Source organism: Pongo pygmaeus, chromosome 13 (assembly GCF_028885625.2).
Source record: "Pongo pygmaeus isolate AG05252 chromosome 13, NHGRI_mPonPyg2-v2.0_pri, whole genome shotgun sequence".
Classification (NCBI taxonomy): Eukaryota; Metazoa; Chordata; class Mammalia; order Primates; family Hominidae; genus Pongo; species Pongo pygmaeus.
Genome location: NC_072386.2, coordinates 100,452,988 through 100,477,939, shown reverse-complemented (window position 1 = coordinate 100,477,939; position 24,952 = coordinate 100,452,988). Strand labels below are relative to the sequence as shown.

At 41.5% G+C, this 24,952-nt stretch overlaps 1 protein-coding gene across 8 annotated transcripts in view; it reads right to left on the bottom strand.

The window, feature by feature from the left end:
- The window catches only part of PALM2AKAP2 (PALM2 and AKAP2 fusion), a 388,965-nt gene that overhangs the window by 142,575 nt on the left and 221,438 nt on the right, over positions 1–24,952 (bottom strand). For all 8 annotated transcript variants that reach the window (XM_063650274.1, XM_054500351.2, XM_063650271.1 and 5 more), the window contains one exon: positions 7,551–7,636. In XM_063650274.1, the coding sequence (XP_063506344.1) occupies positions 7,551–7,636 (86 nt within the window). The remainder of the gene's footprint in view (positions 1–7,550; positions 7,637–24,952) is intronic.

Genomic DNA, 24,952 nt, shown 5'->3' with positions numbered 1-24,952 from the left:
GAATGAGTGGTTGTTTGGGGATGGGGTAGAATGGAGATTAACTATAAGAGGGCATGAGGGATCTTATTGGAATGATGGAAATTATTTAAAACTGTGTGTGTTCTAAAACTGGATTGTGTGATGGTTAGTAAATTTATGAAATATTATTGAACGGTACACTTACTTGGGGGAACCATATGGCATGCAAATTTTATCCTTAATAAAGTTGTGTTTTTTAAAAAAAGAACTACAATTTAGAGCCTCTAACAAGTAAAAAATGAAACAGAAAAATGGACCTTATGGAAATGATATTGTAGCAAGGGCAACTGGATATTATGCAATGAAAATTATGGTTATTTTTATTTTTATTTTATTTTTTATCACAGCTCACTGCAGCCTCAATCTCCTGGGCTCAAGCAATCTTCCCATCTTTTGCCTTTTGCCTCCCAAGTAGCCAGGACTACAGGCACATGCCACCACACTCAGCTATTTTTTTATATCTCGTAGAGACTGGGTTTTGTCATGTTGCTCAGGCTGGTCTCGAACTCCTGGTCTCAAGCGATCCACCCACCTTGGCCTCCCAAAGTGTTGGGATTACAGGTGTGAGCCACCACACCTGCCCGACTTCTATGGTTATTGATGTGACTGGCTATGAAGGAGAGCTATTAGGTCCTATGAGAATATGAAACAAACAGTGCTTGTTAGAAAGTGTCACTGGAGCTGGGTGCCGTGGCTCACGCCTGTAATCCCAGCACTTTGCGAGGCTGAGGCAGGTGGATCATTTGAGGTCGGGAGTTCAAGACAAGCCTGACCAACATGGAGAAACCCTGTCTCTACTAAAAATACAAAATTAGCCGGGTGTGGTGGCGCAGGCCTGTTAATCCCATCTACTCAGGAGGCTGAGGCAGGAGAACTGCTTGAACCCAGGAGGAGGAGGTTGTGGTGAGCCGAGATGGCGCCATTGCACTCCAGCCTGGGCAACAAGAGTGAAACTCCGTCTCAAAAAAAAAAAAAAGAAAGAAAAAAAAAAAAAGAAAAGAATGTGCCACTGGAGGAGCGAATATTTGAGCCAAAGATGTGACTATAAAGAGAGAGGGAGAGCAGGAAGAGAAAGGGAGAAGTGAATGAAAGCCAGGGGCTTTTAAAAAACACAGTGCCTGCAAGAGTTTGTCTTTGTTCCAGGAGCCATGGGAAGGCCAGCAGGGCCTTAGCAGAGGGATATTATCAGCTTGATCTTTTCATTTATTTTTTTAGAGATAGAGTCTCAGTGTGTTGCCTGGGCTAGGCTTGAAATCCGGGGCTCAAGCAATCTTCCCACCACCATGCCCAGCTCAGCTCAGCTTTTTAAAAAGAAAGCTACAGTATCCAGGCTCCAAGTAGACCAGATAAAGAGGGCAAGAATGGGTACAAAGAAAGACACAGTGAAAGACAACACTAAAAATGAAATTGAAGTTAAGAGTAAGGAAGTCTAGAAGCCAGGGGAAGCCTGAGGCTTATTCAGTGTTGAAACGGGAAGTAATCAAAGGGCACTGAATAGGGAAGTATCCAAATTCTGCCTCAGATTGGTTGGACAACTGGAGAGCCAAGAGCAATAGTAGGGCTCACATGGCCACCCCCAGACTGCATTAGTATGTGCTAAGACAAGATTTTCTGAAACAAATCATGAAAGTCACTTGGAGCACTTATTAAAAATGCTAATTCTCAAGCCCAGGTCTTCTGAATCTGAATTCTGAAAGAAGTCTGGCAAGCTGTGTTATTGCTGTTTTCTACATTGCTGCAGGTGATTCTCAGGGTCAGGCATTTCAAGAAATACTGATCCATAACTTTTTTTTTTTTTTTTTAATTCAATGTCTGGACAAGCAACAAAACAGAATAGGATATCAAATAGAAGCTAGTTTGAGATACAGCTACCCTTTTCTTCCAGTGAAGGATGATAAATATAGGCTGAAAAAAGTTAGTGGTTCTCCCAAAACAAGAACAGGTAAAAACAATTTATAAGGGTAAGTAGAGTAAAATAAGAAAATTATGTGGATCTGCATAATATTGGTTTATCAGCCTCTATGGCATTAGCACTCAAGAAGCGTAGGTGTGATTCTTGGCAGAATCTGAGTGCATTCATTTCCCAGGGTTGCCATAACAAACTACCACACACTTGGTGGCTTAAAACAACGGAAATTTATTTTCTCACAATTCTGGAGGCCAAAAGTTCCAATTCAAGGTGTCAGGAGGGCTGCACTCCTCTCCCTCCAAAGGCTCTAGAGAAGACTCTTTTCTTGCCTCTTCTAGCTACTGGTGGATCCACGTGTTTCTTGACTTGGGCTGCATAACTTCAACCTCTGCCTCTGTCCCCTTACATGGCCTTCTGTGTATATGAGTATCCTCTTTTGTCTCTTACAAGGACATGTGTCATTGGATTTAGGGCCCATCTGGTAAATCCAGGATGATCTCATCTCAAGATTATTAGTATTATTTTCTGAGACAGAGCCTCATTCTTTCACCCAGGCTGGAGGGCAGTGGCGTGATCTCAGCTCACTGCAACATCTCCCTCCTGAATTCAAATGATTCTCGTGCCTCAGCCTCCGGAGTAGCTGGGATTACAGGCGTGTGCCACCATGCCCACCTAATTTTTTTGTATTTTTTGTAGAGACACGGTTTCACCATGTTGGCCAGGCTGGTCTTGAACTCCAGGCCTCAAGTGATCCACCCACCTCAGCCTCCCAGTGCTTGGATTACAGGCATGATCCACCACGCCCAGCCAAGATTGTTAATTGTATCTGCAAAGACTTTTTTCCAAATAAGTCACATTCACAGGTGTATTATTCCATTTTCACACTGCTGTAAAGAGTTACCTGAGACTGGGTAATTTATGAAGAAGAGAGGTTTTTTGTGTTTTTTGTTTTGAGATGGAGTCTCACTCTGGTCACGCAGGCTGGAGTACAGTGGCGTGATCTCAGCTCACTGCAACCTCCACCTCCTGGGTTTAAGCAATTCTCCTTCCTCAGCCTCCTGAGTAGCTGGGATTACAGGCATGCATCACCATGCCCGGGTAATTTTTATATTTTTAGTAGAGATGGGGTTTCGCCATGTTGGCCAGGCTGGTCTTGAACTCCTGACCTCAGGTGATCCACCCACCTTGGCCTCCCACAGTGCTAGGATTACAGGCATGAGCCACGTGCTTAGCCAGAAGAGAGGTTTAATTGACTCACAGTTCCACAGGCTTAACAGGAAGCATGACTGGGAGGCCTCGGAAAACTTACAATCATGGCAAGGCAAATGGAAGGCAAAGAGGAAGCAAGCACCTTCAAAACATTGTATTCCTTTTTCAGAAAGAAAATTTCTAAATACTAAGATAGACACCTCTATCACAAGAAGAGCAATATGGAAGAAACCCAACTATCTTTGTAATTTCTGCTGATATTTCCCTTGAAAAGTGTCAATGTATCAGGTTTTATTAACAGAATATTTTGTTTTCTCAGGCAAAAGGCAGGAATAGCTGATATTGCAAGGATATATAAAGTAGCTATTAGAAGTAGGAATAGCTGCAGCTAAATGTAAGAGGGGGAGTGTGTGCTTAATGAGCTCCAGGCAGTTATATGCAGAGAGAAAAAAAATAATTCTTTTTATTTAATTTTAATTTTTTTTATTATAGATTCAGGGAGTTCATGTACAGGCTTGATACAAGGTATATTACGTAATGCTGGGATTTGGACTTCTACTGAACCCATCACCCAAATAGGGAACATAGTATCCAATAGGTAGTTTTTCAACCCTTTCTCCTTTCTCTCCTGCCCCTTCTTTTAGAGTCCCCAGTCTCTACTGTTTCCATCTTTATGCCCATGTGTAGTAGTTCCCACCTATAAGGGAGAATATGCAGTATTTGATTTTCTGTTTCTGCATTAATTCATGCAGGATAATGGCCTCCTTCTGCATCCAAGTTGCTACAAAGGACATGATGTCATTATTTATATGGCTATGTAGTATTCCATGGTGTATATATGCCACATTTTCTTTATCCAATCTACCGCTGATGAACACTTAGGTTAATTTCATGATTTTCCTATTGTGAATAGTGCTACAGAAAACATATGAGTATGAGTGTATTTTTGATAAGATGATTTATTTTCCTTTGGGTAGATATCCATTGCTGGGTCAAACAGTAGTTTTGTTCTTTGAGAAATCTCCATACTGTTTTCCATGGGGGTTGAACTAATTTACATTGCTACCAACAGTGTATAACTGTTCCCTTTTCTCTGCATCCTCACCAACATCTGTTACTTTTTGCCTTTTTAATAATGGCCATTCTGACTGGTGTGAGATGGTATCTCTCTTTTTTTTTTTTTTTTTTTTTTTTGAGACAGAGTCTCGCTCTTTTGCCAGGCTGGAGTGCAGTGGCGCAGACTCAGCTCACGGCAATCTCTGCCTCCCTGGTTCAAGCGATTCTCCTGCCTCAGCCTCCCAAGTAGCTTTGGATTACAGGCACGCGCTACCACACCCGGCTAATTTTTGTATTTTTAGTAGAGATGGCATTTCACATGTTGGCCAGGATGGTCTCGATCTCCTGACCTCGTGATCCACCCACCTTGGCCTCCCAAAGTGCTAGGATTACAGGTGTGAGCCACCACGACCAGCTGTGAGATGGTATCTCATCGTGGTTTTAATTTGCATTTCTCTGATTAGTGAAGTGGAGCAGAAAAAATAATACTTTCATTTGGATACAAAGACATGATGGTTATGTAAGGCAATGTGGGGTGGGAGACAACATGATTCCCAAAGGAAAAAAGTCAATGACTGCTCCATAATTGGGAATCCTAAAGGAGAAAATAGAAACAGAAGCATTTTCTGGAGTTATATCCACCTAAAAAATTCACAAATTCCTTAGTGAGAAGGAACTGGCATTAAGAGAAGAACTCTAGAATATTTGTAGGGGTTTATTGATGTGTTTAAATATATTTTTATTTTGCTGGCTGGGTGCAGAGGCTCACACCTGTAATCCCAGCACTTTGGGAGGCCGAGGCGGGCAGATCACCTGAGGCCAGGAGTTTCAGACCAGACTGGTCAACATGGAGAAACCCCATCTTTACTAAAAATACGAAAATTAGCCAGGTATGGTGGCACATGCCTATAATTCCAGCTACTTGGGAGGCTGAGGTGGGAGAATCCCTTGAACCTGGGAGGTGGAGGTTGCAGTGAGCCACGATCATGCCACTGCACTCCAGCCTGGGTGACAGAGCAAGACTCTGCCTCAAAATGAATAAAGAAATAAATTTCTATATTGCTCAACTATTTAAAGTGTATGGTATTTATTCCTCAGAATGAGTTCAGTTCTTATGGATGAAAAATCTTCCTGGGGTAGGGCAGTGGTAAAAGAAATCTTTTCTTATGAGAAATTTTCAGGTATTCATTAAAAGAAAAAGAAAGGGAGATTGAGAATGATGTCTAAACTAGAGGGACCCAAATACAACTTCAGTCAAGATCCTGGTACCATGGATGAGTAGCCTGGTTAAGTAGCAATCTTATCAAATGGGATTTGGACAAGACTTGCTTCTATTAGAATATGCCATTTGTGGCCTGGAGTGGTGGCTCAAGCCTGTAATCCCAGCACTTTGGGAGGCTGAGGCGGGTGGACCGTGAGGTCAAGAGATGGAGACCAACCTGGCCAACATGGTGAAACCCCGTCTCTACTAAAAATACAAAAGCTAGCTGGGCATGGTGTCCGGCGCCTGTAGTCCCAGCTACTTGGGAGGCTGAGGCAGGAGAATTGCTTGAACCCAGGAGGCGGAGGTTGCAGTGAGCCAAGTTTGCGCTACTGCACTCCAGCCTGGCGACACAGCGAGACTCTGTCTAAAAAAAAAAAAAAAAGAATATGCCATTTGCTTTATAAAAGTAAACTCCAGTCTTTCTGACTACTTGAATGTCTGTCTGTACCACATCTGCAGCTACACTGGCAACATGCTGTCTCCTCTCCCACTAGCAACTCATCTCAAAAACTAATTCTCCAGATGATAACAGATTTTGAAATAACAAATCTAAATCCATCAGGTATTGTCCATCACTATTGGCACCCATTCCCCTTCGTCCAATGTGGTCATAGACTCAAACTTGTCAATCATTGCAATAATAGCCAATAAAACACCAACATGTCATTGCAATTTATATTATTGTCTTACAAATTCTGCTAAACGTAGTTATAGTTCTTTCAGCACTGGATAGTTACCACTTAGATTAGTTGACTTTTTGACTAATCAGGCTACTATCCTATCTTTCATTTAGCTTTACTATGGTAACATTTGCTTGCTTTCTCTACCATTTGTAACATAGACAACACAAGTTTAGCCTTCACATTACAAAAGAAAACTTGAGTAAATCCATGCTATATATTCTTTTGTACAACTTCTACTAATAGATCCAGGAGACAAATATCTCCAGTTTGGCTCACGCCTGTAATCCCAGCACTTTGGGAGGCTGAGGCAGGCGGATCACAAGGTCAGGAGATCGAGACCATCCTGGCTAACACAGTGAAACCCCGTCTCTACTAAAAATACAAAAAATTAGCCGGGCGCGGTGGCTGGTGCCTGTAATCCCAGCTACTGGGGAGGCTGAGGCAGGAGAATGGCCTGAACCCAGGAGGTGATCAGTGAGCCGAGTGCAGTGAGCCGAGATCGCACCACTGCACTCCGGCCTGGGCAAAAGAGCAAGACTCCGTCTCAAAAAAAAAAAAAAAAGAAATATCTCCAGTCACAGCTCTATATAAAATAAGACATTACTTCTTATTTTTCAAAGAAAAATTCATAAGTAGCATATATTCAAATTATAATCATTCAAGCAAGAATGTTAGAAAGCCCTCCCACCCCCATCCTTTGTTAACTAATATGTAAGCAGAGTTCTAAGAGAGGAAGACCATTCCTTTGTGTCTAATCCTGTAACAGAGGGGAAATGGTTGAGCCTCTGATAACTTTTGCTACAGATTCTTTAATCTGGCCAGTGCTTACAAATTGATGCATTTAATTTGAACAGTGATAGTTAAGTGGATTTCCAGATGACTCATTTTGTAAACCTTTGGCCATTAGCGTTTCAGCTGGAGTGGGCCATGTGCTGCCTTCCCGCTGACATCAGTGGAAATTTTGAGCCAAGATCAAAGCTACTTTATGCCTCTCTGACCTTTCCTCACAATGCACAGTGGGGCCTGAATTCTCAGCTCAGAATTTTCAGATTTGCTCCACTGTGCCCACTGGGGTTACCATTTACAAATAGCTTACGTGTAGATATTCACTGAAGACCCTACGACAGGCCCATTGGAAATCACATCTTAGATTCTGGTTTTCAAGCAGTTTCCTAATCCAGATCCCAAGTTTCAGACGAGGTCAGGCGTGTTTAGGGTGGTATGGCTGTAGACCAGATCCCAAATTTCAGAAAATCTTATGTACGGTTGCCTCCCTAAGACCTCAGTGAGTAGAGAGAGAACTCCAGCAAGGTGGATTGGTAGTGTTCATTTTGCTCCCAGTAAAACCTGCCATAGGCTGCCTTTACTCTAGAGATACACTTTGAGAATCAACCTGAAGAGAATCCCTTACCTTGATAGTCATGTCTGGGCCGGACGTTTCTGTGGCGTTCAAGGCTGACTCACCTTCCTTTAGCAGCACATTCTCCCACCCGACGCCTGAAAGAAGAAAAGAAGTGCCATTTGAGCCAAGTCATTCAGCTGACATGGATACACAGTTGTTATTTCTCAGATTACAATACCATGTGACTTGTAAAGGGAGCTGATGATGACCTATAGCTCTATACCTATCTTGCAGTTACTGGGCCAGGAAAACTTCCTTTCAGAAGTGTAGTCCTGGAGCACTTCTTTTGTTTTTACCTAATCTCCAATTTAGGATCCATTGTCTAGGAATAGAGAGCTATTCCTAGCCCAGGGTGGAGAAGAGGCTGGGATGAACTCTTCATCTTCTTCGTCTTCTTCTTTTTATTTTTATTTATTTATTTATTGAGACCAAGTTGCACTCTTGTTGCCTAGGCTGGGGTGCAATGGCATGATCTCGGCTCACTGCAACCTCCGCCTCCTGCCTCAGCAATTCTCCTGCCTCAGCCTCCCAAGTAGCTGGGATTATGGGATTACAGGTGCCCGCCACCACATCTGACTAATTTTTGTATTTTTAGTAGAGACGGGGATTTCACCATGTTGCCCAGGCTGGTCTCGAACTCCTGACCTCAGGTGATCCACCCACCTTGGCCTCCCAGTGTTGGGATTACAGGTGTGAGCCACCCTTCTGTTCTTCTCCATGAACTCTTCTTCTTCTCCATTTTAGGCCTCATATTGAGGACTCACTTGGGGCTTTAAAGTGAATCCCAGAACACAGAAATACACACATCTAATTCAATATCCAATAGATATGACTCCAGATTTTTCTGTGTTCTCAATTTATCTACTGGAAATAACTAAGAATGTGTTGTCACTTTTAAAATCTGCCCATGTTCTCTCTCCAAGTCTTTAGAAATGCTAATGTTTCTTTCTTCTAAAGCCACCAGATTGTCTCCAAGAGTGGATATCTGGCAAGACACAAGATTTTGTTTTTTCTAATATCAAAGAAAAGATCAGGGGCCAGTGTGGTGTTTTGAAATATCTTTAAACACAATATAGTAAAATTGTACTAATTCAGATGCAATTATGTATGTGAATAGAGTTAAAATGATCTACATTGGTGAAAAGTTTGAAGAAATGGCAAGATATATGTGTGTGTGTGTATATATACATATATATGTATATATATATATATATTTTTTTTTTTTTTTTGAGACAGAGGACAGAGTCTCTCTATGTTGCCCAGGCTGCAATGCAGTGGTGCAATCTTGGCTCAGTGCAACCTCCACCTCCCAGGTTCAAGTAATTCTCTGGCCTCAGCCTCCCGAGTAGCTCAGATTAGAGGTATGTGCCACCACACCCAGCTAATTCTTGTATTTTTAGTAGAGACAGGGTTTCACCATGTTGTCCAGGCTGGTCTCGAACTCCTGACCTCACGTGATGTGCCCACCTCGGCCCCCCAAAGTGCTGGGATTACAGGAGTGAGCCACTGTGCCCAACTGGCAAGTGTATATTTTTAAAAACCGTAGGTTTATTGCGAGAATAATCATCTCCTTAAAGGTTAATAAAGCAATATTTGATAGAGTTTTTCAGGGTCTCCTTTAACAAGCAAATACAAATTTTATGATTGGTATAATAACTGTTTGGAAATAAGTGCTCATAACCTAATGTATTAAAAAGATTATTTTCTTAAGGAGGTTAAAATTATCTGTGTAATATTTGTTTACATTATTGATTTTCCTAAAAAATACTTTTCTCTAAGTATTTAGATAGTTATCTAAGGACAACTCAAGAACAATATTCATCCCAGAACTGTGTGAATAACCCAAATTCCAAAATTTCAACTGTCTAGCATTATGTTAAATCAGGATTGGCCATCTTTCTTCTGCTTGTCACATAGTAAATATTTTAGGCTTTGAGTTCATAGCATTTCTGTTGCAACTTCTCAGTCTGCCCTTGTAGAGTGAAAGCAGCTACAGACAACATAGAAACAAATGGGCATGAGTGTGTTCCAATAAAACTTTATTGACAAAAACAGATAGTGAGCTAGTTTGTCCCATGAGATGTACTCTACCAGCCTCTGTGCTAAATCAAGAACCCAGAGATGTGTAAGATTGCCATACTCCAGCATTTCTAGTAAGAATCAACTGAACAAAAGGTGATAAATGACTAATAATTGCTTGAAATTACATGAGGCTTTCAATAAACTAATACGAAATTAATTAAATTTTAATGTATTAGCACTGGTTACTTTTTAAATTTTACATTCTGGGTCCTTGAGAGCTTCATTTCATAGGATATATGCACAACGAATTACACAAGACCTGTTTGGCTGTAATTCATTTCATGGTGCAAATAGTTGTCCTCTCTGACTAGGTTGCAGGAATTGGGCCAGAGGAGTGTTGTGCCTTGACCTACACGTTCTTCTCAAGAAATTGCTGCAAGGAGATTGTCAGCTTTATCTTAAATGCAAGTTTATAGAAGAAAAATCTTTGCTCCTACATGAATAGATTATTTCCTTGACATGCTTTGCTTTTAACCGACTAATAACCCCTCCTGGTTTAAGCCAGTTTTGATACCTGTTGGATTTGGCTGGCAGAGAGACACAGATGTTGGACATGTTGGACAATCAGATGATATTTCACTTATGTAAGAGTCTGAATTACTGTTCAGCAATTATTCATTCTCCTCCTCTCCTGCTGTGGGAGAAATGGTCTTCCCTGTCTCACTGATGTTTGCTTTGGCTAAAGGGATGTTAGAGCGCATAATGCAAGCAAAGGTTTGAAATGAGCTTAAGAAGTGAGGCTTACACTTCTGCTACAGCATGAGAAGGACAAGCCCCAGTCAGCCTGCAAAGGGATGAGAGTCCTGGGGAGCAGATCTGGATCCAATCTGCACCTGGAAGCCAAGCCAGGTCTAGATCAGCCAAGCCCCAGCCAACTACATATGTATGACAACGAAAGCCAATGAGTTTTGGGATGGTTTGTCAAGCAGCATTATTGTAACAATAGCTAATAGATACAATCTATAACCAAAATTATATATGAAAATCATTATGGACAAGTACTTTTACCTTCAACTATGCAAATATAATTCTGCATATAAAAGTTTCATTTGGCCAGGCGCGGTGCCTCACGCCTGTAATCCCAGCACTTTGGGAGGCTGAGGTGGATGGATCATGAGGTCAGGAGATCGAGATCATCCTGGCTAACACGGTGAAACCTTGTCTCTACTAAAAACACAAAAAAATTAGCTGGGCGAGGTGGCGGGCACCTGGAGTCCCAGCTACTCGGGAGGCTGAGGCAGGAGAATGGCTTGAACCCGGGGGGGGCGGAGCCTGCAGTAAGCGGAGATTGCACCACTGCACTCCAGGCTGGGCGACAGACTCCGTCGCAAAAAAAAAAAAAAAGTTTCATTCACAAGTGTTGGTTTTCATCTCTATATATTATTTCATTTTGGAAAGAATTTTTTCTCTGCTATTATACAATCATTCCTTTTGTAAGCAACACTACCTTTATTAAAGGCTATATGGCCATAAGAAGGAGATGTGAGACATAAATATATATGTTGTCTCAATATTTTAGTCTTCCATCAAGAAAACACTTCACATTAGGAAATATTTCATAACAAGAGTGAGAGAAAACAGACATAGCATTTTAGTTTAAAAATGCTATTTTAGTTTAAAATGTTTTAGTAATAACATTTTAATTTAAAAATGTGATTAATCCTGATGATAAGTTTGTGAGAACAGAAATGTTATTTTAAAAGCTAGAGGTAAAATTCCTTCCAAGGAGAAAACTATTTTGGAGAACAAAGCAACTCTATGGACCATTTGGGTGTGAAAATGTGGGTCCCATATCACAGAAGGAAGGTAAAAAGGAAGAGGTGCAGTTAGAAGAGGGAAAGAAATTGAAAGAAATTAGGGCAAAAATTGGCAGTAAGAAATTACCAGGAGGTAATAAAAAAAGACTTTTTTTTTTCTTTTCCTTTTTCTTTTTTTTTGAGACAGAGTCTCGCTCTGTCACTCAGGCTGGAGTGCAGTGGCACTATCTCGGCTCACTGAAACCCCCACCTCTCAGGCACAAGCAATTCTCATGTCTCAGCCTCCCAAGTAGCTGGGATTACAGGCACCCACCACCATGCCTAGATACTTTTTGTAATTTTAGTAGAAACAGGGTTTTGCCATGTTGGTCAGGCCGGTCTAACTCCTGACCTCAAGTAATCCAACCACCTCAGTCTCCCAAAGTGTTGGGAAGACAGGCATAAGCTACCGTGCCCAGCCTAAAAAGGACTTTTCAGAACAGCAATGTTTACAAATTCATTTTAAAGTATTTGTTATGCTGTGTCATGATGTAATTCTTCCCTCACTCTCGTACCTACGGTGGAGATCTGCTCTACACCAGTATCTTGTGCTAGAGTTGTCTGTTGGAAGCTGAATGACATCCCACTTGGACTTGAGGATGGAAAGAAGAGAGCAGCTGTGTGCCCATGGGAGCTCGCTGAGAATGTGGAGTTGAAGGAGGACACAACGCTAAGAATCTTGGAGAAAGCACTTAACCCACACACTGCACACAGTAGACTACCGGCCAATTTTATTTGGATACCAAGGGGCAGGAGACCCTGTCTTCTTGAGAACTTGGAGATAGAAAATGACAGACACTTCTTTATAGGAAGATGTTTGTGCATCTGAAAATGCCACTTCCCTTTTCCAAAATGATTTCCATTCTGCCAACATGTAATGCATTGGACCAGTGGGTAGGAGGATAGCTTAGAATGCAGATTTGTAATCCCCTCAGCTCTAGAATTTTAGTAATGACTTTTAACATCGGCTTTCATGTTTGAGTTCCTGAGAAGAGTTTCCCCTCAACTAAGATCCATGGTTTATAACTATAGCACCAATATTTGCACAGCTTAGATGTTCAATTGTAAAAGACAGATATTCTAGGCTGATGTATTTCTATTATTAGTTATACAAACACAGCTTCCTCTGGTTGTAAGGGAAGACCCTATAGAAAGAATCTGACCTAAGAACTTGGGGAAAAAAGTATATATATATATAAAAAATAGAAATATATATAAATCCTATATATATTATCTCCATATATAAATTCATATATATATTCTATACATATAAAAAATTATACATATTCTCTACATATATACATTTATATATTCTAGACAGAGAATATATATGGAATATATATAGAGAGAAATATATAATTTATATATTCTATACAAAAGTATATATATATATATTTTTTTTTTTTTTTTTGAGACGGAGTTTCGCTCTTGTTGCCCAGGCTGGAGTGCAATGGTGCCAACTTGGCTCACTGCAACCTCCGCCTCCCGGGTTCAAGCAATTCTTCTGCCTCAGCCTCCCGAGTAGCTGGGATTACAGGCATGTACCACCACACCCGGCTAATTTTGCATTTTTAGCAGAGACTGGGTTTCTCCATGTTGAGGCTGGTCTGGAACTCCCGACCTCAGATGATCCACCTGCCTTGGCCTCCCAAAGTGCTGGTATGACAGGTGTGAGCCACTGCACCTGGCCCAAAAGTATATATATTCTATAAATATACTTTAGTATTTTAAAATATATTTAAGTATTCTATAAATTTAAGTATTCTATATATTTATAGAACATATAAATAGAATAGAATATATATGGAATAGAATGTATAGAACATATAGAAATATAGAAAATTTACATATTCTATATATAGAATTTATATATGTAGAGAATTTATATAATTATATTATATATTGTTATATTAACTATATATTCTATACATATTATATGTATTATACATATTATATGTATATGTATAATACATATAATACATATTATATGTATTATACATATTATACGTATATGTATAATACATATAATACATATAATATGTATATTAATTGTATATTCTATCTCTATATATACAAATATATATTATACTTCTACATACTGCACTTTCAAACAACCATTTTCCTCTTACATTCCTCTTCTCCCTTTGCTGAAATTCTTATTTATAATGTCTTTGAGAAGAGAAATTATATTTATATTATTCCTATAATCCCTAGCAACATTACTACAGTCTTTATTCCATTTTTAAAATACAAGACCAAACCTTGAGGAAAGAAGAGAATAAGTTTGCATTTCCCTGTGATAAGAGAAATTGAGACCTGTCTACTTGTAGCTGAGGTTATGTTTATAAATATCCATCAGGGACAGTTTTATAAAGACCTCTCAGGAATAAATGAAATCAACCACAATAACTTTTTTTTATTGCTTTTTATACACTCTCTCACCTAGCTGCACAGTCAGAGGAATAAGTCCATTAGCCCAGGCTTCCAATTCCTTAGTGCCAACATCTGTGTCTCCATTCACAGGGCGTGCTCTGTTGACTTACATGGCTGCCCTCTCTGCTACTAACTTCTGTTGGGAAGAGTGCATGTGAGGGCAGACAGAGGGGTACCACCAAAACAAAGGAGCTGAGTTCAGGACCCAGCTGGAGAAACCAAGGACACACATGAGGATCTGCAGGGAGAGGGATTTGGGCTGGTAGCAGGAAGCCATGAGGGTTTGAGTAGAGTAATGTGTAGACAAAATAACTTTGCATCTTTGAACAAAGGGAGACAATGTAACACTAAGCAATGAAGGCGTCAGGCGGCTAAAGAGACCTGGGGAAGCAGCAATGGATGGCATTCCAGAAAAAATCACTGGGTGACTTCCTTAGCTCTGACCTTGGTTAGTACTAAAAATAAAATAAAAGTAAAAGTAAAGGGTCAAAGCCTCAGAGGGAGAGAGTAGCACTGCATGGAAGGACACTGACTGTACTCACACTCCCTGGAATCACCAGGCACCACCACGTGAAAACAGAGTAAGAGAGAAAGACGAGTCTGAATGGACCCGAATGTGCAAGAAAGTGGAAATTTGTTCTTGCTCATTGTCCACACAGATTTTAGATGGATCACTGGACAAAGAGGGTGACTGGTGGCCATTAATGCCGCTCACGCAAATATTCCCAGTTCTTTCTTCTTGCAGACATGTAACAAGATTTCACTTCCTGGCCTCCTTAGAGTTGCTGAGGTCATGTGACCAGTTCTGGCCACTGGGTGTGGGCAGCAAGGTGTCCTACATCAGCAGTTAAATGCTCCAACTCAGAAGTAATAGATGTCTCTGCCGCCCACATCCATTGGCCAGAACTGGTCACATGACCCTGCCCCTCTACCACAGCAACTGGCAATCCTAGATAGTGGCAATTCTGTTAGCCTAAACCCCAGTGCAAGGGCAATGCAGCACAGAAACACAAGCAACCCACCTTGGCCATGTAATATGAGTGAGAACTAAACTGCTATTGTTTGAAGCCACAGGATTGGGGTTTGTTTATTACACCAGCATAGCCTAGGCCAGCCTCATGAGAAGAAGGAGTCTTTCCAGACTCACCTTCCCCATCAACCTCCAAGTCCCATGATAGAGACTCCTTTGGATAAATTTGCTGTGTTCTAGCCTCAAAATCAATCCTGCCATTTAAGTTTTGTCTCCTCAACCAGGTTATAATGGCCCATACTTTCTTTTTCTTTTTTATTAAATACATCTAATTATTATTATAATAATTATTATTAATTTTGTAGAGATGAGGTTTCACCATGTTGCCCAGGCTGGTCTTGAATGGCTCATACTTTCTACTTCTTTTGGGCCACTCTCTGTTTCCACTGTGCCCAGTTGCACGATTTAGTTGTGTTGGGACTCAGAAAACATACCCTAAAATGAAAACCTCAGAAACAACAGTTTTTCTCTGACATTCTTCTGTCCTCCTGTCTCTCAGTCTCATTCTTCCCCAGGGCTAGCCATAGAAACTAGAATCCCTGTTCCCCAAGGGGTAGTCACAGAAACCAGAACCCTTTTTTCCCCCAGCGCCAGCCATAAAACCTGCAGGTATAACTCAAACTTTCCCACCACCTTTCTGTGTAACAACTGGCCATGAAGAAATTATCTGACCTACCTAATTTGACTATAGGTCATAAGACCCCCATTCCAGAAGGGGTCCTGCCTCACACTCAGAAGGAAGGAATGCATGCTTAGAGGATGCATGCTCAAGAAGAATCTAGACAGACAGGCCTTGCTGGGTTTCCTCACTCTGTCTATTAACATTAGATCATATCCTTTTTAGATCTACATGGCTGTCCAAACTTTGTTGAACCTAAGTATAAAAATGGACAATTTCACCTATATCTTTGGGTATTCCTTCTGAAGGCTCCCATGCACATGTTAAACAAATGTATATGTCTTTCCACCAATTAATCTGCCTTTCGTGAGTTGATTTTTCAGTGAACCTTCACAGGGTGAAAGGGAAAGTTCTTTTCAGTTCCCTACAGTGGCATCTCAGGAAAGGATTAGGTTCTAAGGAGAAAAGGCAGAAGTTTGCATAGTCAAAACTCCCCTTGAGAACTCTTTAAATCTCCCAATAAGTACAATATAGTGTCATACCTCACTAAAACCCAAAAGTTCCAGCCTAGGAACAGACCTCCTTTTCTTATGTTAAATACCAGATGATGTTGTTGGCTTGTACTAAGAATCATGTTGTACAAAAATATATATCTTGAAACTCTAGAATTTCTTGGGATTTGTTGATGCTCAGATTTTGAGAGATACAAGAGGCTGAGACCAACTGTGGGAACAGTCATCCTCATACTGTATCATTTAGAATGCTTTTACCTGCAGGTGGTAGAAAGATTATTTAATGGAGGATTAAACAACAGAGGATTGATTGGCTCATGTAACAACAAGTCCCAAGGTAGTATGGCACCAGAGGTGGCTAATTCGGTGGCTCAATGCCCTGATGGCCTCAGTTTGACCTCTCTGCAATTCTCTTGGCTTTCCTCTGATGTCCCAAGATGGACACAGCAGTTCCATGTGTCATTAAAAGGTTCAGAGACAGGAAAAGGGAGGATTCTCCCCTCCTCCCTTTATAAGAAAAAAGAAGCTTTCCCCAAAGCACCCCCTACCCCTCACCAAAGCTGATCCCCCAAAGTCTCACTGATAAAAAATACAGCATAACCCTACTCCTAAACCAATAAAGGAAAGGGAATAGAATCATCAAAACTGGCTTGGAGTTAATGAACCAAGACTAACCCCCTGGGTTGAGGAAGGTCTCAGCCTTCCCTCAGGATGTGGCCACCTGGAGGATGAACAAAGGAATGAAACAGGATCTTGACTAGCAACAAAGACAGGAATATGTAGGTGGCCATCAGTTAAGCACTTAGTAGAGTCAGTCTGTCACAAGAGGATGCACATGTAGATTGGAATGGCAGGCAGAATCACTTATGTTATATAAATTTATATTTTTTTCTCTCTTGTTCTCATTAATTTAGTTAGAAATATACACTCAGGGCCAGGAATGGTAGCTCATGCCTGTAATCCCAGCACTTTTGGGAGGCTGAGGTGGGAGGATTACTTGAGCCCAGGAATTCGAGACCAGCCTGGGCAACATGGCGAGACTCCATCTCTAAAAACAAACAAAAAAAATTAGCTGAGCATGGTGGCACAGGTCTAAGCCTGTATTTCCAGCTACTTGGGAAGCTGAAGCAGGTGGATCATCACTTGAGCCCAGGAGGTAGAAGCTGCAGTGAGCTGTGTTTGCAACACTGCATGACAGAGTGAGATCTTGTAAAGAAAGAGAGAGGAAAGAGAGAAAGAAAGAAAGGAAGGAAGGAAGGAAGGAAGGAAGGAAGAAAGAAAGAAAGAAAGAAAGAAAGAAAGAAAGAAAGACAGACAGACAGACAGGAAGGAAGGAAGGAAGGAAGGAAAGAAAGGAAAGAAAGAAAGAAAAGAAAGAAAGAGAGAGAAAATGGAAGGCAGGCAGGCAGGCAGGCAGGCGAGAGGATAAGAGAGAAAGGAAAGAGAGAGAGATGAAGAGAGAAAGAAAGAAAGAAAAGAAAAGAGGTGGAGCCAAGATGGACGAATAGGAACAGCTCCAGTCTACGGCTCCCAGCATGAGTGATGCAGAAGACAAATGATTTCTGCATTTCCAACTGAGGTACCGGGTTCATCTCACTGGGGAGTGTCGGACAGTGGGTGCAGGACAGTGGATGCAGCAAACCGAGTGTGAGCCGAAGCAGGGCGAGGCATCGCCTCACCTGGGAAGCGTAAGGGGTCAGGGAATTCCCTTTCCTAGCCAAGGAAAGGGGTTACAGACGGCACCTGGAAAATCCGGTCACTCCCACCCTAATACTGCACTTTTCCAACGGTCTTAGCAAACGGCACACCAGGAGATTGTATCCAGTGCCTGGCTCAGAGGGTCCTACGCCCACAGAGCCTTGCTCATTGCTAGCACAGCAGTCTGAGATCAAACTGCAAGGCGGCAGCAAGGCTGGGGGAGGGGCGCCTGCCATTGCTGAGGCTCGAGTAGGTAACCAAAGAGGCCAGGAAGTTTGAACTGGGTGGAGCCCACCGCACCTCAAGGAGGCCTGCCTGCCTGTGTAGACTCCACCTCTGGGGGCAGGGCATAGCCAAACAAAAGGCAGCAGAAACCTCTGCAGACTTAAATGTCCCTGTCTGACAGCTTTGAAGAGAGTAGTGGTTCTCCCAGCACACAGCTGGAGATCTGAGAATGTACAGACTGCCTCCTCAAGTGGGTCCCTGAACCCCGAGTAGCCTAACTGGGAGGCATCCCCCAGTAGGGGCAGACTGACACCTCACACGGCACGTTACTGCTCTGAGACAAAACATCCAGAGGAATGATCAGGCAGCAACACTTGCTGTTCACCAATATCTGCTGTTCTGCAGCCTCCGCTGCTGATACCCAGGCAAACAGGGTCTGGAGTGGACCTTCACCAAACTCCAACAGACCTGCAGATGAGGGTCCTGACTGTTAGAAGGAAAATTAACAAACACAAAGGACATCCACACCAAAACCCCATCTGTACGTCACCATCATCAAAGACCAAAGGTAGATAAAACCACAAAGATGGGGAAAAAACAGAGCAGAAGAACTGGAAACTCTAAAAATCAGAGCACCTCTCCTCCCCCAAAGGAATGCAGCTCCTCACCAGCAATGGAACAAAGCTGGACGAAGAATGACTTTGACAAGTTGAGAGAAGAAGGCTTCAGACGATCAAACTACTCCGAGCTAAAGGAGAAAATTCGAACCCATGGCAAAGAAGCTAAAAACCTTGAAAAAAGATTAGACGAATGGCTAACTAGAATAACCAATGCAAAGAAGTCCTTAAAGGACCTATGGAGCTGAAAACCACGGCACGAGAACTACGTGATGAATGCACAAGCCTCAGTAGCCGATGCAATCAAATGGAAGAAAGGGTATCAGTGACGGAAGAGCAAATGAATGAAATGAAGCAAGAAGAGAAGTTTAGAGAAAAAAGAAGAAAAAGAAACGAACAAAGCCTCCAAGAAATATGGGACTATGTGAAAAGACCAAATCTACATCTGATTGGTGTACCTGAAAGCGACGGGGAGAATGGAATCAAGTTGGAAAACATCCTGCAGGATATTATCCAGGAGAACTTCCCCAATCTAGCAAGAGAGGCTAACATTCAGGTTCAGGAAATACAGAGAATGCACCACAAAGATACTCCTTGAGAAGAGCAACTTCAAGACACATAATTGTCAGATTCACCAAAGTTGAAATGAAGGAAAAAATCTTAAGGGCAGCCAGAGAGAAAGGTCAGGTTACCCACGAAGGGAAGCCCAGCAGACTAACAGCTGATCTCTCAGCAGATACTCTACAAGCCAGGAGAGAGTGGGGGCCAATATTCAACATTCTTAAAGAAAAGAATTTTCAACCCAGAATTTCATATCCAGCCAAACTAAGCTTCATAAGTGAAGGAGAAATAAAATACTTCACAGACAAGCAAATGCTGGGAGATTTTGTCACCACCAGGCCTGCCCTAAAAGAGCTCCTGAAGGAAGCACTAAATGTGGAAAGGAACAACCGGTACCAGCCACTGCAAAAACATGTCAAATTGTAAAGACCATCGATGCTAGGAAGAAACTGCATCAACTAACGAGCAAAATAACCAGCTAACATCATAATGACAGGATAAAATTCATACATAACAATATTAACCTTAAATGTAAATGGGCTAAATGCTCCAATTAAAAGACACAGACTGGCAAATTAGATAAAGAGTCAAGATCTATCAGTGTGCTATATTCAGGAAACCTACCTCATATGCAGAGACACACATAGGCTCAAAATAAAGGGATGGAGGAAGATCTACCAAGCAAATGGAAAACAAAAAAAGGCAGGGGTTGCAATCCTACTCTCGGATAAAACAGACTTTAAACCAACAAAGATCAAAAGAGACAAAGAAGGCCATTACATAATGGTAAAGGGATCAATTCAACAAGAAGAGCTAACTATCCTAAATATATATGCACCCAATACAGGAGCACCCAGATTCATAAGCAAGTCCTTAGAGACCTACGAAGAGACTTAGACTCCCACAAAATAATAATGGGAGAGTTTAACACCCCACTGTCAACATTAGACAGATCAACGAGACAGAAAGTTAAAGGATATCCAAGAATTGAACTCAGCTCTGCACCAAGCGGACCTAATAGACATCTACAGAACTCTCCATCCTAAATCAACAGAATATACATTCTTTTCAGCACCACACCACACCTATTCCAAAATTGACCACATAGTTGGGAGTAAAGCACTCCTCAGCAAATGTAAAAGAACAGAAATTATAACAAAGTCTCTCAGACCACAGTGCAATCAAACTAGAACTCAGGATTAAGAAACTCACTCAAAACCACACAACTACATGGAAACTGAACAATTTGCTCCTGAATGACTACTGGGTACATAATAAAATGAAGGCAGAAATAAAGATGTTCTTTGAAACCAACGAGAACAAAGACACAACATACCAGAATCTCTGGGACACATTCAAAGCAGTGTGTAGAGGGAAATTTATAGCACTAAATGCCCACAAGAGAAAGCAGGAAAGATCTAAAATTGACACCCTAACATCACAATTAAAAGAACTAGAGAAGCAAGAGCAAACACATTCAAAAGCTAACAGAAGGCAAGAAATAACTAAGATCAGAGCAGAACTGAAGGAGATAGAGACACAAAAAACCCTTCAAAAAACCAATGAATCCAGGAGCTGGTTTTTTGAAAAGATCAACAAAATTGATAGACCGGTAGCAAGACTAATAAAGAAGAAAAGAGAGAAGAATCAAATAGACGCAATAAAAAATGATAAAGGGGATATCACCACCGATCCCACAGAAATACAAACTACCATCAGAGAATACTATAAACACCTCTACATAAATAAACTAGAAAATCTAGAAGAAATGCATAAATTCCTCGACACATACACCCTCCCAAGACTAAACCAGGAAGAAGTTGAATCTCTGAATAGACCAATAACAGGCTCTGAAATTGAGGCAATAATTAATAGCTTACCAACCAAAAAAAGTCCAGGACCAGATGGATTCACAGCCGAATTCTACCAGACGTACAAGGAGGAGCTAGTACCATTCCTTCTGAAACTATTCCAATCAATAGAAAAAAAGGGAATCATCCCTAACTCATTTTATGAGGCCAGCATCATCCTGATACCAAAGCCTGGCAGAGACACAACAAAAAAAGAGAATTTTAGACCAATATCCCTGATGAAAATCGATGCAAAAATTCTCAATAAAATACTGGCAAACCAAATCCAGCAGCACATCAAAAAGCTTATCCACCATGATCAAGTGGGCTTCATCCCTGGGATACAAGGCTAGTTCAACATATGCAAATCAATAAACATAACCCAGCATATAAACAGAACCAATGACAAAAACCACATGATTATCTCAATAGATGCAGAAAAGGCCTTTGACAAAATTCAACAACCTTCATGCTAAAAACTCTCAATAAATTGGGTATTGATGGGACATATCTCAAAATAATAAGAGCTATCTATCACAAATCCACAGCCAATATCATACTGAATGGGCAAAAACTGGAAGCATTCCCTTTGAAAACTGGCACAAGACAGGGATGCCCTCTCTCATCACTCCCATTCAACATAGTGTTGGAAGTTCTGGCCAGGGCAATCAGGAAGGAGAAGGAAATAAAGGGTATTCAATCAGGAAAAAAGGAAGTCAAATTGTCCCTGTTTGCGGATGACATGCTTGTATATGTAGAAAACCCCATTGTCTCAGTCCAAAATCTCCTTAAGCTGATAAGCAACTTCAGCAAAGTCTCAGGATACAAAATCAATGTGCAAAAATCACAAGCATTCTTATACACCAATAACAAACAGAGAGCCAAATCATGAGTGAACTCCCATTCACAATTGCTTCAAAGAGAATAAAATGCCTAGGAATTCAACTTACAAGGAACCTGAAGGACCTCTTCAAGGAGAACTACAAACCACTGCTCAATGAAATAAAAGAGGATACAAACAAATGGAAGAACATTCCATGCTCATGGGTAGGAAGAATCAATATCGTGAAAATGGCCATACTGTCCAAGGTAATTTATAGATTCAATGCCATCCCCATCAAGCTACCAATGACTTTCTTCACGGAATTGGAGAAAACTACTTTAAAGTTCATATGGAACCAAAAAAGAGCCCGCATCACCAAGTCAATCCTAAGCCCAAAGAACAAAGCTGGAGGCATCACGCTACCTGACTTCAAACTATACTACAAGGCTACAGTAACCAAAACAGCATGATACTGGTACCAAAACAGACATATAGACCAATGGAACAGAACAGAGCCCTCAGAAATAATGCCACATATCTACAACTATCTGATCTTTGAAAAACCTGACAAAAACAAGAAATGGGGAAAGGATTCCCTATTTAATAAATGGTGCTGGGAAAACTGGCTAGCCATATGTAGAAAGCTGAAACTGGATCCCTTCCTTACACCTTATACAAAAATTAATTCAAGATGGATTAAAGACTTAAATGTTAGACCTAAAACCATAAAAACCCTAGAAGAAAACCTAGGCAATACCATTCAGGACGTATGCATGAGTAAGGACTTCATGTCTAAAACACAAAAAGCAATGGCAACAGAAGCCAAAATTGACAAATGGGATCTAATTAAACTAAAGAGCTTCTGCACAGCAAAAGAAACTACCATCAGAGTGAACAGGCAACCTACAGAATGGTAGAAAATTTTTGCAATCTACTCATCTGACGAAGGGCTAATATCCAGTATCTACAATGAACTCAAACAAATTTACAAGAAAAAAACAAACAACCCAATCAACAAGTGGGCGACAGATATGAACAGACACTTCTCAAAAGAAGACATTTATGCAGCCAAAAGACACATGAAAAAATGCTCATCATCACTGGCTATCAGAGAAATGCATATCAAAACCACAATGAGATACCATCTCATACCAGTTAGAATGGCGATCATTAAAAAGTCAGGAAACAACAGGTGCTGGAGAGGATGTGGAGAAATAGGAATACTTTTACACTGTTGGTGGGACTGTAAACTAGTTCAACCATTGTGGAAGTCAGTGTGGCGATTCCTCAGGGATCTAGAACTAGAAATACCATTTGACCCAGCCATCCCATTACTGGATATGTACCCAAAGGATTAGAAATCATGCTGCTATAAAGACACATGCACATATATGTTTATTGCGGCACTATTCACAATAGCAAAGACTTGGAACCAACCCAAATGTCCAACAATGATAGACTGGATTAAGAAAATGTGGCACACATACACCATGGAATACTATACAGCCATAAAAAATGATGAGTTCATGTCCTTTGTATGGACATGGATGAAGCTGGAAACCATCATTCTCAGCAAACTATCGCAAGAACAAAAAACCCAACAGCACATGTTCTCACTCATAGGTGGGAATTGAACAATGAGAATACATGGACACAGGAAGGGGAACATCACACACTGGGGCCTGTTGTGGCGTGGGGGGAGGGGGGAGGGGTAGCATTAGGAGATATCCTTGATTTTAAATGACGAGTTAATGTGTGCAGCACACCAACATGGCACATGTATATATATGTAACAAACCTGCACGTTGCGCACATGTACCCTAAAACTTAAAGTATAATAAAAAAAAGAAAAAAAAATAGAGAAAAAATGGAATGTTCCACTCAATAAATACAAAAATTTCAGTCTTTTTTAAAAAAAAAAAAAGAAAAGAAAGAATCTACACTCAAATTTGTGTAAGCTAAGTACACAGGGGATCCTGGGACTCAGCCTTCTGCTGCCAGCTCCTCCTTGTTGATGTCTTAGCTCAGCCCCATTGTGGCATCTCCACCTCCACCCTCTGCTGGGAACTCACAGTTCTGATCATGGCCCCATTTAGTGGGACACAAATTAGGGCCTGGGCAGGGAGAGCCCTGACATGTGTCTCATGGTGTTTCCTGGTCGATGCTGCTTCAGCGGGCCATTCTCCAGGCAAAGCACCTGTGGGCAGGAACTGGGCTTATACACAGTTAGTCTCATCCAAGTGTCTGTTAAATGAGAAGTGTTAGTTCTGGGCAGGAAGGTTTGGGCGACAGGAACTTCAGAGAGTGCCGAAGGAGAAAAGAAGAATGCTACAAGAGAGAAGGCAGAGGGCACTGGGAACAGATGGTCCCAGGCCTCAGTCCATCCCCCTAAACTGGAGAGGCAGGAACCACATGGGTGGAGTAGACTAGACCATGTCTGGGTGGTGAGATCCTGAGCACATTTTTTTATTTTTATTTATTTTTATTTTATTTATTTATTTATTTTGAGACAGTCTTGCTCTGTCACCCAGGCTGGAGTGGTGCAGTGGTGTGATCTTGGTGCGATCCTGGCTCACTGTAATCTCCACCTCCCAGGTTGAAGTGATCCTCCTGACCCAGCCTCCCACGTAGCTGGGATTACAAGTGCACGTGACCAAGCCCAGCCGATTTTTGTATTTTTAGTAGAGATGGGATTTCGCCATGTTGGCCAGGCTGGTCTCAAACTCCTGATCTCAGGTGATGCACCCACCTCAGCCTCCCAAAGTGCTGAGATTACAGGCGTGAGCCACCGTGCCCAGCCAGACCCTGAGTACTTTGAAGATAGGGACTGTCCTCCCTGCTGTCCCACCCCAGGCCTCAGTCAGCACAGCCTGGGCTGGCACACAGTGGGAGCTCATTAAATATTTCCCAAATTGAAGTGGAAGGGGCCTTGAGGCTGCCTAAGCTACTCTCCCATCAGGGCAGAAGCCTCCTCTACAAAGTCACCTGATGGATGACATTGCCTTTTCCTGATCATGGTTCTTACTGCCTCACAAGGTGATGCACATTGGGCAGCTAGAATGGACTATCCTTTTTTTTTTTTTTTTTTTTTTGTTTTGAGACAGCGTCTCACTGTCACCCAGGCTGGACGGCAGTTGTGCAATCATAGCTTACTGCAGCCTTGAA